The sequence below is a fragment of the Terrapene carolina genome, unplaced genomic scaffold, assembly GCF_002925995.2.
Source record: "Terrapene carolina triunguis isolate 2854851 unplaced genomic scaffold, T_m_triunguis-2.0 Scaffold58, whole genome shotgun sequence".
Taxonomy (NCBI): domain Eukaryota; kingdom Metazoa; phylum Chordata; order Testudines; family Emydidae; genus Terrapene; species Terrapene triunguis.
In genome coordinates, this window is record NW_020664409.1 from 113,230,893 (window position 1) to 113,246,659 (window position 15,767).

General features: G+C 61.2%; 1 protein-coding gene across 1 annotated transcript in view; it reads left to right on the forward strand.

Annotated features, from left to right (window-relative positions):
- Window positions 1-3,222: 3,222 nt before the first annotated feature.
- OPLAH (5-oxoprolinase, ATP-hydrolysing) overlaps window positions 3,223-15,767 on the forward strand; it is a gene marked incomplete at its 3' end in the record, with an annotated part of 13,879 nt that continues 1,334 nt past the window's right edge. Inside the window, exons 1-7 of the mRNA XM_026659396.2 lie at window positions 3,223-3,525; window positions 4,429-4,620; window positions 13,086-13,200; window positions 13,499-13,622; window positions 14,042-14,237; window positions 14,669-14,834; window positions 15,089-15,227. Of these exons, the coding sequence (XP_026515181.2) occupies window positions 3,352-3,525; window positions 4,429-4,620; window positions 13,086-13,200; window positions 13,499-13,622; window positions 14,042-14,237; window positions 14,669-14,834; window positions 15,089-15,227 (1,106 nt within the window). The remainder of the gene's footprint in view (window positions 3,526-4,428; window positions 4,621-13,085; window positions 13,201-13,498; window positions 13,623-14,041; window positions 14,238-14,668; window positions 14,835-15,088; window positions 15,228-15,767) is intronic.

A 15,767-nucleotide genomic window follows, 5' to 3' on the forward strand; every position in this document is an offset into this window, starting at 1 on the left:
GTATTAGCAGAGCGCTGTGCTAATAAAACAGAGTGGTCTGACAAACTGTGAGTCCTGAGTCTAACTTTGACAAAATGTATGGAGATATACCTATCTCATAGAGCTGGAAGGGACCGTGAAAGGTCATTGAGTCCAGCCCCCTGCCTTCACTAGCAGGACTGATTTTGTCCCAGATCCTAAGTGGCCCCCTCAAGGATTGAACTCACAACCCTAGGTTTAGGGGGCTAATGCTCAAACCAGTGAGCTATCCCTCCCTCCTCATTTCCTAGCTGTCACCCTCATAGGCCCTTGGACTCAGCAGGCCGGGTCAAACAGCACCTCCAAGCCATCACCCTCATGTGCCCTGGGCACCGCACCGGAATAGTGTACACCTGAGCAGGCTGGGTCGAGCAGCACTTTCAATCTGCCACCCTCATATGTCCCATTTTCAGCACGTCCCTGTCCCCACTGTCACGTTACAATTGTTCGGGCAGTAACCCACTTGATGAGCAAACCCCACAGGATTTTGGGGCACTGCAGGGATTTTTAGCTTAGGTACGAGGAGCGTTGCTGCAAAGCGAATGGGGAAGCCAAAAAACACCCATGGGGGTGGAGTGGGAGGGTGGGAGAGAGAGAGAAGCAACCAGCTTAACCATGAAAGTTATTTATTGCCAGGTAATAACTATAGGGGAGCCAAACAAACAAAACAGCCATAATATTAAATCTAACTTAAAATTGATTATAAAAGTCAGGTTTAGAAAACTATAACTGATCACATAAGTCAGGGTCAGAAGGCTATACCGAGAGAGAGAGAGAGAGCTGGGTTCTCACCACTCCGTGAAGCTTGAATCGATCAGAGGTCCCAGTCCAACAGCCCCCCACTTAACCCCACCTGGCCCCTGCTCTATCCTTTGTCCTTATTCCCCAGGAAACCTGGTCACTGGACCTCCTCCTCAGCCCTTTGTTCTCCAGCTCATCACACCCGGCTGGCTTCCTGTGGAGAGTCGGTCATCCATGGTCGTCAGTTGCTAGGTACCAATGTCTGGGCAATTGGAGCGGCCATTGTCTTTGCCTGGCTTTCTGTGGGGTCAGGCCCCAGACAGTCACACCTGGCTCTCTGCAAAGAGTAAATAACCTTTCCCCCCCACCCAGTTAATCATGCAACACATGGGGGAAACTGTGGCACACACAATACTCATCCAAAATATTATGACAAATTCCCAGTCTGTCACAAGAGGATTGACCGTTACCGCACAGTCCATTTTGCTCGGCCCAGAGCCCAGCCCAGCTGCAGTGAACCCTTGGTTCAAGTTCTGTCCGCCCCCCACCCCGTCTGACCTCCGTTGCCAGACTCCTGACGAGCCCAGACTGCTTCCTGCAGCCAGCACTTGCCCCCCATCTCCCCAGTCCTTAGATCTTGAGCTGGGAGATTATTGTTCAGACTCCCAAAGGAGAGGCTGGGAAGTCCATGTTGCTCTGGGGCACTGGTGGCTGGGTATCAATGTCCTGGCAGTTGGATTTGCCTTTCAGAGGGTCCAGTGATATGGGGAGCAAGACCCAGACAGCTGGGTGCCACCCACATTTGTCTCTTCACCTGTGTCACGGACTCACAGGTCAGGCCCACTCTTGGCCCCGTGCGGTCCGTGGGGGGTGCCCCTGTTAGTGAGACAGCCCTTCTCAGGGTCCACTCTCTCTCGGGGTCAGGCCCCTCCACCTCCTGGAGCCGCACCTCTCTGAGCCTTAGCACGTCTGTCTCTGCCATGGGCCCCCTCAGGGAGTCCCCTCGCTCTGGACCCCCAGGGCCTCTCTCCTGCTGATAATAACTCACCTTAACTGATCACTCTCCTTATAGTGTGTATGGTAACACCCATTGTTTCATGTTCTCTGTGTGTATATATCTTCCTTCTGTATTTTCCACTGCATGCATCCGAAGAAGTGGGCTGTAGCCCACGAAAGCTTATGCTCAAATAAATTTGTTAGTCTCTAAGGTGCCGCAAGTACTCCTGTTCTTTTTAAAGGGAATAATGTGACCCTGTTCTCTAGACCGGAGTGACTCTCAGCTAGCGTAAAACAGGAGGGTTTATTGAGCATTGAACACAGCACAGGAAACTCTCCGGCCTCAGGCCTGGCCTCCCTCAGCCCAGCACATCCCAGTCTCCCTGCATCCCAGTGGGCTCTGTCTGCTCCCCCTCTCCAGCCCAGAGCCCCCCTGCTTCCCAGCTGGGCATCTGAGATCCCCGGCCCCAAGCCCCCTCTGTCCATTGTCTTCTCTCCAGGTAAACAGGGTCGTAAACAGGGTCGCCTGGGCCTCCTCTCCCCTCTTCTGTCCTCTGGCTGGAACCGGCTGGTCAGGTCACCGGGATCCCCTCTCTGCAGCCCATTGTCCTCCCACTGGCCAGAACCGGCTGCGACTCCTGAATTGGGTCTCCAGGTCACCGGTCGCTGGGGTATCCATCCTCCAGGCCATCGGCTGGGGTCCCAAGTTCCCTCTCCGGTCCTGTGTCCCAACGAACTCCCTCTCCCCTCACCTCCTTAAACCAGTAACACCTGGGGACACTGAGTCCTACCCCCTCTGCATGCAAACCATTGAAAAAACAAGAAATCCCCCCACTTCCTCACAGCCTGCCTGGAGAGCAAACAGCCCTTCCCACCCCCAGGTAACAACGCAGCATGCAGGGGAAACTGAGGCACACAGAAGCTTCAATATTATTATCATCAAAAATCCCACTTCATCACCCCCCCATACACCCCCACCCCAATCACCAGTGCTCCATTTCCACCCACTGCCTCAGTGTCCCTCCAAACCCCTCTGCTCCCGCCCCATTCCCCCTCCCAAACACCGGATCACCGCGGCCCCATGGCTCAGAGAGACTCCTCCAGCGCACTGCACCGCCGGGCCGCTCCCGCACCAGCCCTGGCTCCCGGTAACCCGCTCCGGGGAGGGGCCGGCCCGGGGCCAGGCGTGTCCCCCGCGGGCTCTGTGCCGCGCCGCGCAGCGCTGGGGCGAGGGGTGGCGAGTCACCGAGTCCGGGCGGAGAAGCTCGCGTGGGCTGGAGCCGGCAGCGGGGCTCGGGCAGCCGCAGCGATCCAAGCCCCAGCGGGAGCCCCGTGCGCTCCCGGGTCTGCCGGAGGGCGCCGCGCAGCGCAGCCGCTCCCGCTGCTTCCTCCCCGGCCAGCCTCCAGCCCCGCCTCCTGGCTGCCAGCCCCACAGGAGCGCAGCCCTGGGCCCCAGCGCAGCGGCTCTCCGGGGCCGGGCTCAGGCGGGGACCGGGAGCGGGACCAGACCGCTCACCCCGGGGCTCGTGCGCTGTCCCAGCTGCTCCTGCTCCCCCCGGGCTCCGCGGGCACTTCCCCTCCTGCTGCCCCCCAGCCATGGCCGAGCCCAGCCCCGGCAAGTTCCACTTCGCCATCGACCGCGGCGGCACCTTCACCGACATCTTCGCCCGCTGCCCCGGGGGGCGCGTCCGGGTGATGAAGCTGCTGTCCGAGAACCCGGCCAGCTACCGCGACGCGCCCACGGAGGGCATCCGCCGCATCCTGCAGGAGGTGAGGGGCAGGGCACGGGGAGGCTGGCAGTGCCAGGGGTAGGGCGTGTCGGTCCTGACCCCAGGGTCCCGGAGATAGCGGCGCAAGCCCGTGGCTGGAGCCGAGGTGCCCACCCAGCCCCCTGGCTGGCAGCTGCGTACGCTGGCCCAGGCGCCGAGGGCTGTGCTGGAGCACCCCAGTGGGCCTGTTCAGTCCCCACTCCCTGCGTCCCACAGTCCCTTTGGCTCGCTTTCCCCCTGAGGTCCAGGTCAGCCCGGAGCACCTCAGCAGATCGGAGCGGGCGCCGTCTGACCAGCAGCCTGCCCCGGCTGCAGCCAAATTGGGCCCAATAGCCCAGAGCTGACCGGGCAGCCTCTCGCCCCGTCTGTCTCTTGCACATCCCGCTGCCAGGATCGCAGCAGCAGCCAGGTAGCCGCATCCTGCCTGTGGCTCTGGCCCTGCTGCCAGCGGCCTCGGCAGGTATCAGCGTGACCCTGGCCCATCTGGTGGCCGTGTCTCCCTGGCCCAGCTGGGTTTGGTGCAGGAAGGCGGCGTGGTGTGTGACAGCCTGAGGGGGGCGCTCTCCTGACAGATCTGTCACGGTGAGGGCCCAGCCCAAGGGAGTGCTGCCTGACCTGGGTCTGCCTGAGGGAGAAGGGGGAGACCTTGGTCGTGCCGGGTCATGGCTCGTGAAGGGCCCCGCAGGTTAGAGCCCTGGGCTGGGAAGCCAGGCTCCAGGGGTGTTTCTAGCTCTTCCACTGGCTTGCTGGATCGCCTTGGACCAGTTTCTGCCCCTCTGCGCCTCAGTTTCCCCATCAGCACTCTCCTCTCCTGGGCTCATGGGCATGAGATGATCTGAGCTCCATGGAGGGTGTTACTGGCTGTGGGAGGAGGCTGCCCTGCAGTGACAGGAGCTTCCCCCAGGAATGTGGCACTCCCTTTCCCCGCGACCACCCTCTGGACGTATCGCGGATAGAGTGGATCCGCATGGGGACCACGGTGGCCACCAACGCCCTGCTGGAGCGCAAGGGGGAGCGGATCGCCCTGCTGATCACCAAGGGCTTCCGGGATCTCCTGCACATCGGCAACCAGGCCCGGCCCAGAATCTTTGACCTGGTGAGTCCCCAGCCCTGCCTCCTTGTCTGTGTGCCTCTCCCGGGCCAGGCTTCTACTGCTGACCTATGGCCTTGGGTGCCAAGTGTGGCCAGGGCAAGGAGCTCCTGGGTCCAGGAGCATCTGGAATCTGGGCAGGATTCTCCTGCCCGCTTTGTCTCTGAGTAAACCAGCCCCCCACTGACCCCAGGGCCCCTTTCCCACATGCCAGGGGCAGCTGGGCAGGGCGGGGTGTGCGCTGCACCTGGCGATTGGCTGGCACAGGCGGAACGCACGCTGTGTTGTTCTTCCAGCCGGCGGGGCACTCGTGAATCCAGCACGTGAGGCCCTGGGGGAGTCGCCCTTCGGGAGGGCCCTGTCCACTGACCCACAGACAATGTCCTTGGGAACCCAGTGCAAGGAGCCTATTGTTTGGAAGGAACCTGGGCTGGATTCCACAGCTAATCTCTGGCTGCAGCACCCGCCTCCCTTTATTTGCACTGGGTTGGCTGTGGGGCCACGTGGCAGCTGCGGCTGCTCCATCCCTACCCACAGATCCTCCCAACTCTTCCTGTGAGCCCCTGAGGCTCCCTGCCCCTGCTGCTTGTACATGGCCTGGGTTGAGCCTTTAATCCAGCGCCCTCCCCTCCCCGCCGCCCCCAGGGCAAGGAGCTGCCTCTCCACAAAACCCTTTGATCTCTGAGTGTCACGGAGTGTGGGGGGACACAAGGCCCTGCACCCCCGGCTTCCTGCGACTCACCATGACTCTCAGCCAGCCAGTAAAGCAGAAGGTTTATTTAGACGACAGGAACACAGTCCAAGACAGGTCTTGCAGGTACAGACCACAGGATCCCCTCAGTCAGGTCCATCTTGGGGGGCCAGGAGGTCTGTCTGGCCTCCCCTCCATTTTCCCAGCCAGCTCCAAACTGAAATTCTCCAGCCCCTCCTCTCGCCTTTGTCTCTTTCCTGGGCCAGGACGCCACCTGATCTCTTTGTTCTCCAACACCTTCAGTTGGCACTTTTGCAGGGGAGGGGCCCAGGCTGTCAGTTAAGAACATACATAAGAACATAAGAACGGCCGTACCGGGTCAGACCAAAGGTCCATCTAGTCCAGTATCCTGTCTACCGACAGTGGCCAATGCCAGGTGCCCCAGAGGGAGTGAACCTAACAGGCAATGATCAAGTGATCTCTCTCCTGCCATCCATCTCCACCCTCTGACAAACAGAGGCTAGGGACACCATTCCTTACCCATCCTGGCTAATAGCCATTAATGGACTTAGCCACCATGAATTTATCCAGTTCTCTTCTAAACGCTGTTATAGTCCTAGCCTTCACAACCTCCTCAGGCAAGGAGTTCCACAAGTTGACTATGTGCTGCGTGAAGAAGAACTTTCTTGTATTTGTTTTAAACCTGCTGCCCATTAATTTCATTTGTAGTTCTTGTATTATGGGAATAAGTAAATAACTTTTCCTTATCCACTTTCTCCACATCACTCATGATTTTCTATACCTCTATCATATCCCCCCTTAGTCTTCTCTTTTCCAAGCTGAAGAGTCCTAGCCTCTTTAATCTCTCCTCATATGGGACCCGTTCCAAACCCCTAATCATTTTAGTTGCCCTTTTCTGAACCTTTTCTAGTGCCAGTATATCTTTTTTGAGATGAGGAGACCACAGCTGTACGCAATATTCGAGATGTGGGCATACCATCGATTTATATAAGGGCAATAATATATTCTCAGTCTTATTCTCTATCCCCTTTTTAATGATCCCTAACATCCTGTTTGCTTTTTTGACTGCACACTGCGCGGACATCTTCAGAGAACTATCCACGATGACCCCAAGATCTTTTTCCTGACTCATTGTAGCTAAATTAGCCCCCATCACCCCTGCACACCCCTGCCCTCTAGGGCTTTGCAACAATCGTACACCCTTATCCCACCACCTAGATACTTAAGAAATGCATAGGGGAAACTGAGGCACCCACACAGTATTCAGAGAAAACATTAAGAACATTCCCACTTGGTCACATCTCTCCCCCCCTCGAGACTGAACTGAGCGAGGTCACTTTAGCCAGTGACCTGGGGAAGTTAGAACCCACCAACGTTCCCATGGATGCCCCAGCATCTCTCCCATTCCTTGGTGGGAGTTACACCAGGCCCTTCCAGTTTCACGCCCTCCCTGAGGTTGAGTGTGCTTGATGGCGCTTGCAGGCTGCATGTGGGAAGGTTTATGTGGCCTGTGCCCTTTTGCCACCCCAATACCCCTGGGGTTCAAACTGAGAATGGGTCTTCTCCCCGCGTTCTGGTCTGGAGGGCTGTGATTTGGGCTGTCTGGGTTAAGAGTCCCCATCTTGACCTTGGCCACCCTCTGAACAGGTGTCTTTGTCACCAGCAGTTCGGCATCAGCCCCTTTCATTTCATGCAGCCACGTCAGAGGAGAGTGGTCAGTATACACAGTAAAGTGCCGCCCAAATAGATACAGCTGCAGCTTTTTGCTCAGGTACCCGATGGGGTGTCTCCCCCCCTCAGCATCGGCTTGCATCAGCCCCGTGCCCAACCCTGCGTCTGAGGCGTCGGTGAACACTGCAAAGGGCTTGGCAAAGTCTGGGTTTACCAGATTTACCGGGCCCTGGATTAGAGTCTCCTTCAGCACACAGAGAGCCCTCTGGCCCTGCTCGGTCCAGACCACCTCGTCTGGCTTACCCCTCTCACATAGCTCAGGGATGCGGGCAGCTAGGGAGCTCAAGTGGGGTACAAACCCCCGGTAGCACCCCGCCATCCCAGTAAAGGCCTGGACCTGGTTCTTGGTCTGAGGAACGGGCCAATCTCTGATCATCTCCACCTTAGCCGGCTCCGGTCTTGGGCAGCCGCTCCCCACCTTGTGGGCCAGGTACGACGCCTCTGCCGTCCCCACCAGTAGCCGATCCACCCGGCGCTGGGAGGTGGCTGACGCCCCCTTGAGGTCGAAAGGCAGGATCAGGAACTCAAAGAGCCCCAAAGGGGTGGTGAAGGCAGATTTCAACCTGGCATCTGGGTCCAAAGGCACCTGCCAGTCGCCCTTGGTGAGATCCATAGTAGAGAGGTACTGAGCCCCCCCCAGCTTGTCTAGAATCTCCCCAGGCCTAGGCGTGGGGTAGGCATCGGACACGGTGATGGCTTTAAGCTTCCAATAGTCCACACAGAATCAGATCGATCCGTCTCCCTTGGGGACCAGCCCCACGGGTGAGGCCCATGGGCTGTTGAATGGCCGGATCACCTCTAAAGCCAGCATGTCCTTGACCTCTCTCTCCAGGTCCTGGGCTGCTTTCCCAGTGACTCTGAACAGGGAACACCTGATGGGAGGATTGGCTCCCATCTCAGGGGAGAGATCCACCAGGGGGTGTGACAGACTGGGACTGTTCTTAATGTGGTCTTTGAATGCTGAGTGGGGAGTGTTGGCCGGGGAAGGTTGCAGGGGAGTTTGGCTGGGACAGTCTGCATTGGGGGATGGGAGACTGGCCTTGAGGGAGGAGACCTGAGCAGTAACATGAGAACCCAGGAAAGGGGGTTGGAGCCAGGTGACACCTTTGCCCGGGGAAACTGGACAAAGGTGGAGGGAGGAGCCGGGGAGAGGCTGAATGAGAGAGGCTGGAGGGAGTTAGAGTTTTGGAGCTGGCTGGTGAAATGGAGGGGAGCCCGGACGGGGCTCTGACCCCCCAAAGGGGGCTGTGGGGTCCCTGGGACCCCTAGATGGACCAAACTAAGGGGGTCCTGTTGTCTGTGCCTGCAAGACCTGTCTTGGACCGTGTTCCTGTCGTCTAAATAAACCTGCTGCTTTACTGGCTGGCTGAGAGTCATGGTGAATCGCAGGAAGCCGGGGTGCAGGGCCTTGTGTCCCCCCACACTCCGTGACAGGGGGTCTTCCCCCTTCTCTTCCCAATCCTCCCTTTCCAGGTCCAGGGGTCCCCTCACTCTCCTCCCATACAGCAGCTCGAAAGGGAAGAACGCTGGGGGTTCCTGGGGCACTTCCCCGTACCGCAAGTGGGGCAGGTACTTGTCGCAGTCCTGCGGAGGCTGATTCATAAGAGTCCTCAGCATCATCCTCAGGGTCCCATAAAATCTCTCCACCAGCCCGTTGGACGCCAGACCCCACATTTCTCCCACAAGCCCCGGAGCAGGGCTGACATGACATTGGACCCCTGGTCTGTAAGGACCTCGCTGGGGACCCCCTCTCTGCTGAAGATGGTCAGCAGCGCGTCTGCCACGGTGTCTGCCTCGGTGGAGGACAGATCCCCCGCCCCTGGGTAGCGGGTGGCAAAATCCATCACCACCAGGATGTATTTCTTCCCCCAATGGGTCGCTTTGCTGAGGGGTCCCGCTATGTCCATAGCCACCTTATGGAAAGGCTCCTCTATGAGGGGCAGGGGTCTCAGAGGAGCTTCACCCTTATCCCAGGCCCTCCACACCCTCTGGCAGGGGTCACAGGACCTGCCGTACTGCTGGACGCGTCACAGACTCCGGGCCAGTAAAAGTTCTGCAGCAGCTGCTGCTAGGGGCGCTGGATCCCCTGGTGTCCCAAGAGAGGGACATCCTGGGCCCGGTACAATAGCCTGTGGTGATACTTCTGGGGCACCACCAGCTGCCTCCCGATTCCCCACAGTTCTACTTCCCCTCGGGGAGCCCATTCACGGAAGAGGAATCCCTTCTCCCACCGGACTCTGTCCCTGCAGCCTTCCCCAAAGGGGTTTGCAGCGCTGTGGCCAGCAAGTTCCCTCAGCTTCTCCAAGGAGGGATCCCTCTGCAGCTCGGTCTGCAATTCAGCTGCTGGGGAAGGGAATGGGACCTGCTCCCTCTCGCTGGCTGGGCCTGGGGTCACAGCCCCTCTGAGCCCTGTCCCTGGTAGCTCCCTCCCTCCTGTGTAATTACTTCCCAGCAGCACGTCTGGACCAGGCAAACCTGGTTGGCAGCCGACCTGCCCTGCCTGTGTGTCCCCCCACTCAGCTGGGGTCTCAGCTCCCACCGTGCCCAGCGCTGTCCTTGCTGTCCCAGTGGGGGCAGGCAGCGAGCTCTCTGCTCTGGTCACAGCATCAGAGCCAGCGTGAGCCCCCTCTCCGGTGTGCAGGGGGGCAGGGAGCATCTCTCCCTCCCACTCAGCCCCAGGGGTCTGGTTACAGGTAGGCAGGTATCCTGAGCCCTGCAGCTCCTCCCCCCGCCAGCCAGGTCATTTGCATTGTCACTGACCATTTCCCTCTTAGCCAATTGGTTCCCTGGATTCAAATTCAAATCCTCGGCCGTTACAGGGGCAGGGCCTGGATCCTGTCCCAAAGAGACACAGTCACCCCCCAACAGGACCTCACAGCCGATATCCTGGAGAACCCCAACGACCAGCCAGCCCGACCCCTCCTGTGTCTGCACAGGGATCCGGGCCATAGACAGGGCGAGGGCCTTCATCCCGGGGACCTTCACCCAGGTCACACAGCCCCTCAGCATCTGCGGCTGCACCACCCAGGGCCTGGCAACAGTTCTCTCTGTCCCAGGGTCTCGCCACCCCAGGCATGTGCCCCCATTGACCACCACCTTCCGCTCCCACTGAGGGTCCGAGGGGCCTGAGCCCAGGAGACTCCACGCAGACATATAGGCCGGGGCCAGGAGTGGGAGCCTGTCCACCACCCCACCCATCTGGCTGACAGCGTCTATGGCCTTGGGACCCAGCAAGGGAGCTAGATACCGGGTCTTCTCTGCAGGGTCCCCCTGATTCAAATCGCCAGCCTGCTCGAAGGCCTTGTGGTGGGCATCCACATCCCCCCCTCCTTAACCAGGGGCAGCAATTTAGTGTCGAGGTTCCCTGCGGAACTGGCAGCCCGGGGTCTATCCCCACTCACCCCTGAGGAGCCCCCTATGCCTCTCCGCTCCACCATCGCCAGTCCATGCTGCTGCTGCTTCTCCTGCAGCTTTTCCTCGGGCTCTCGCTGTCTCTCACGGTCCTCTCGCTCTCTCGGACTCAGCTCCAGTCCCAACCGTCTCCGACCCCCTGATGGGGAACCCGATCGTGAAGACCCCCGTCTGGTTGGGGACCAGACTCTTGGGGAGGACTGGCTACTGCTCCAGCTGCTCCCAGGTCCTCTTGTAGCCCCATCTGGGTCAGGAATCTGCTCCTTAGAGCGGTCCTCGTCCTCCAGCTGCACGATGAACTGGGCCTTGGTGAACTTCCCAATGCGTAACCCCTCTTTTTGCACAGGATTACAGTGTCCTTCTTAAGGAGATGGTGATAGGCCATCACTTCACTGTCCCAAGTTGTGGACTCACAGGCCTGTGTGCTCTCAGCTCCCCACAGTTTCCAGGAAGAACCCCTAGTGTGCCAGCCCTTCTCCATGTCACCACCTCTCTCCCAGGGTCAAGCCGCAGACTCCTCTGCCCCTGAGACTGCTTGCCGCAGTCCCCAGGGGGACCCCGTTACTGCAACAGTCCTTCTTGCTGGTCACACACTCCCAGGGGTTAAGCGTAGCTCCTCCGCCCCCTGAAACCACCCCTCTCTGAGCCTTCAGCACGCCTGGTCCTTGTTAATCCCCCTTTGTTTTACTGCTCCCCAGTCACTTACTGCAGGAAGCGCCACCCACGGGGTGCAGTAGATCCCACCATTGCCACCAGTTGTCACGGAGTGTGGGGGAGACTAGGCCCTGCACCCCCGGCTTCCTGCGATTCACCAGGACTCTCAGCCAGCCAGTAAAGCAGAAGGTTTATTTAGACGACAGGAATACAGTCCAAGACAGGTCTTGCAGGTACAGATAACAGGACCCCCTCAGTCAGGTCCATCTTGGGGGGCCAGGGGAGGCCAGGAGGTCTGTCTGGCCTCCCCTCCATTTTCCCAGCAAGCCCCAAACTGAAACTCTCCAGCCCCTCCTCTCCCTTTGTCTCTTTCCAGGGCCAGGAGGTCACCTGATCTCTTTGTTCTCCAACACCTTCAGTTGGCACCTTTGCAGGGGGCGGGCCCAGGCCATCAGTTGCCAGGAGACAGGGTGTCAGCCATTCTCTGTGCAGACACCTGCACACCCCTGCCCTCTAGGGCTCTGCAACAATCGCACACCCTTATCCCACCACCTAGAGACTTAAGAAATGCATAGGGGAAACTGAGGCACCCACACAGTATTCAGAGAAAACATTAAGAACAGTCCCACTTCGTCACAGTCTGTATCCACAAAAACAACAAAGAAGTGAGGTTTTTTACCAATGAAATCTTATGCCCAAATAAATCTGTTAGTCTTTAAGGTGCCACCGGACTCCTTGTTGTTTTAATCCCCTGGGTTTCTCCTGCAGCGACCCCGCCCCGCCCCCACCAACCCAGGGGAAGGAGCTGCCTCTCCACAAAACCCTTTGATCTCTGAGCTTCTACAGATCGAGCCTGGGGAGCCCTCCAAGTGTCTGTGGCGGGTGCTGATGGGCGGCTGCCTGGAGGCATCTGGCTGGGGGAAATGACCACGCACCACAGCGGTGACCCCAGAGAGCCCCAGTCCAGGCGGCTCGGTCACTGAGCGCCCGGGGGGAGGGTCGTGCGCTGGCTGTCGGCTCCGGGGCCTGTTCTAGATGGAAGGGTCTGGTGGGACTGGACTGAGCCACCGACTCCCTACCGGACCGGGGCGTCCCTTCGGGTATGTCCACACAGCGGGTCGGCTGACTCAGGGCCCCGGGCTCCACACGATAGCAGTGTAGACGTTTGGCCTTGGGCTGAAGGCTAGGATCCGAGACCCCCCCGCCGGGTCTCAGGGCCCGGCTCCAGCCCGAGTGGGAACGTCTGCACTGCTATTGTTAGCTCCGTAGCGCGGGCCCGTGCCTGAGCCGGTGCCGCGGTTTGCTGTGTAGACGTACCCTTAGGCTCTCTGGGGCGAGAGGGGTTAAACGCTGGGACGCTGTGCTGGGAGGGAGAGATTGGAGCCCTGAGCAGCCGGTCCTGGTGGGGCCCTGACTGAGTGCAGCAAGGAGCCGGAGCCGGAGCCGGAGCTGGAGCGGGGGAGTCGCCTCCAGGACCATCTGGAAGGGGGAGGAAATGAAGCTACTGAGGCTGAACCTGGGCCTCCCACGCCAGGGGGCCGGGCTGAGTCAGAGGGTCCTGGCGGGAGCAGGGCCTGGGACTCAGCCCCTCACCAGGGGCGAGAGTTGTGAGGAGCCGGAGCAGCGGAGAGAGACCTGGGTCAGTGGGGGGTGGCAGGACGTGGCGGGGCAGCACAGGCAGCAGACTCACACCGGGAGCGGGGACCCCAATGCACACCCCCTTCACCCCCGAGGAAAGCGCTTGGAGGGTGAGGGTGGCAGCAGGAGACCAGAGCGATGGAGTGAACTGCAGCAAGGAGGGGGAGAATGAGCCCCCTGCCCCCCAGCGTGGTGGGACGAGAGCCAATCCCTGGGTCTGCCCCCGACCAGGCAGGGCGCGCGACTGGCCCTGACCTGGGGCTGGTCTCCACACTCCAGCCCCCCAGCCTGGCAGTGACCGGGCCCCTCTCTGTCGGTTCCCCAGACGGTGGCAATGCCCGAGGTGCTGTATGAGGAGGTGGTCGAGGTGGACGAGCGGTTGATCCTGCACAGCGCCGGTTGCCAGCTCCCCGGGGCTGACCCCGGCCAGGCACTCTCAGGTTGGTGTTTGGAGCCGGGCGGAGAGCAGCAGAGGCAGGGGGCAGTCAGGGCTGGCTGGATGGCCCCCCCTCCTCCCGGTGCATACCCAGGGCAGTGCCATGGAGGGGGTTCAGCCCCTGTGCCTTTGGTGTCTCTCCAATGCCCCAATTACCCCTCCCTTCTCCCCCCCTGCCCTCAGCCATTCCCCTCCCCACATTGCCCTGCTCTCTGTCCCTCTGCCCCATGGCCTCCAGGGGGGGATTGGGGCTGCGGTTTGCATGTGTGGGCCCCTCTACCGTGGCTCCGTCCTCTTCCCAGGCGTGACGGGGGATTTGCTGGTGGTGCAGCGCCCCGTGGACCTGGCCATGCTGCGGAGAGACCTGCAGCGACTGCTGGCGCGGGGGATCCGGAGCCTGGCAGTGGTGCTCCTGCACTCCTACGCGTGAGTCCCGCGTGGGCCCCTGTTGCCTACATGGCCCCGAGTGGAGCAGGTGTGCGGTGACGTGCTGGGGGGGGGGCGTAAGGGGCATCCCCAAGGGCATGGGGCAGACGCGGGCAGGGGTGAGATGAGTGCTGGGCTCAGCCGAGTTGGCGCTGGTCCCCACCCCACTCGCAGTGCTCGGAGCCAGTCGGGGCTGGAGCCTGCACCTCCAAAGCCAAGGCTGGGCTGGGCATGTGCCTGGGGAACAGGTCAGCCTTGTGCCACCCCCCGGCTCAGTGCCCCACCTGAGCAGTGCCCCTGCTCAGCTGCTAGCATGGCCCTGCCCCCGGGGGCCAGGGAGCTCTCCCGTCTGGCTTGGGGCGGGGGTGCCCTGCTCTGGGGACACGGGCGCCGCTGACTCCGCTCTCTCTCTCTGGCAGCTGGCCAGCCCATGAGCAGCAGGTGGGGGCGCTGGCCCGAGAACTGGGCTTCCAGCACGTGTCTCTGTCCTCCTCGGTGATGCCCATGGTGCGGGTGGTGCCGCGCGGATACACCGCCTGCGCCGACGCCTACCTGACCCCCTGCATCCGCCGCTACCTCGATGGCTTCCGCACCAGCTTCAACCAGCAGCTCCAGGTGAGCGTGGCAGCACATCGCCTCCAGGGGCCTGCCATGCCCTGACTGCCCAGCGGCTGGGTGGGCATCGCCCTGAACAGCCCCCGGGGCTGCCCCACCGACCCAGGCAGATGTGGCTCTTCTCGCCTCCCCACATGGCCACTCCCGGCTCCTCCACATGGACTCATCTGCTCCCCTCTTCTGCGCCTGGTCCGTGTCCCCGTGTCAGGCCCCTCTCCCTGCCTGGGGCACATCCCAGAGCCCCTCACCTGGCTCCAGCCTCTGTCCCAGGGCCCGTCCCGGTTCTGCTGGCCTTGTGAGCCCACCCTGGTACTGCCTGTCACCCAGCTGGGGACCCTGGTTCCTGGCTCCTGCCCTCGGTCCATGCAGGGCCCCATCCCCTCGTCCCACCTGGCTCCAGGCTCACCTGCTCTCTCTGGCTCCCCCTGCAGGACACCCAGGTGCTCTTCATGCGCTCCGACGGGGGCTTGACCCCCATGGGGCAGTTCAGTGGCTCCCGGGCCATTCTGTCTGGCCCCGCCGGCGGCGTTGTGGGCTACGCGATCACCACCTACAGCCAGGAGGACGGGCAGCCTGTGATCGGCTTTGACATGGGAGGTGGGTGCTGCCTGCAGGGGGGTCTCTCCCTGTGACTGAGATGGGGAGGGTCTGAGCTCCTTTGCACGCGGCAGGGGACCCTGGCTCCCCCAGATGGGCTCCTCTAGGGCAGGCGAGGCCCGGTGCTGGGAGGGGGCCGGGGAAGCTGGGATGTTGCCCTGCCCGGGCAGGCTGCAGGCCCTGGGGATGGAGCTAGCTCTGAGCCAGGCCCTGGCTGGGGCCTGGGGCAAGCGGCTGAGCTGTGACCCCCGCAGGCACCTCGACGGACGTCAGCCGCTACGCCGGCGAGTACGAGCACGTCTTCGAGGCGACCACGGCCGGGATCCGCATCCAGGCCCCCCAGCTGGACATCAACACTGTGGCGGCCGGCGGCGGCTCCGTGCTCTTCTTCCGGTGGGTGCCTGCCTGCGGCCGTGCCCTCGCGCAGCCCTTTCCCTGCCCCGCCGCTCCCGGGGAGCCTTCCCCCAGGGGTGGGGTTCAGGGACCGTGGCTGGCTCAGGTGCTGCTGTGGGGCCCTGACTCCCCTTACAAAGGGGGTGAGCCTCCTACACCCCTCAGTGACACCCGTCCAGGCCTAGCAACCCCAGTCCTGCTTGTGGGCCAGGAGAGGGCCCCCGCGTGCGGGGTTGGGGCTGGGACCCGAATGGGCACCGTGGGGCTGCCTCTGGGGGCTGCTTCGCCTGCTGCTCAAGGGACCGGATGGGCCGTTCTTGTCCCAAGCGCTCTGACATTCCTGGCCCGAGGGGCTGTGCTTTGAGCTTCAGCATCCGGCCCCTGGACATCGGCTATTCCTGGTTCCCGCCCCGTCCTGGCTCCTTCTCCCCTCCCCACGCTAGGGGTGTAACGTTGGCACCCCACCAGCTAAGCAGCATCAGGGCAGCTCCGAGATCTACAGACACTTGGCTACTGCTGGGAGCAGTGCTGCATCCCATT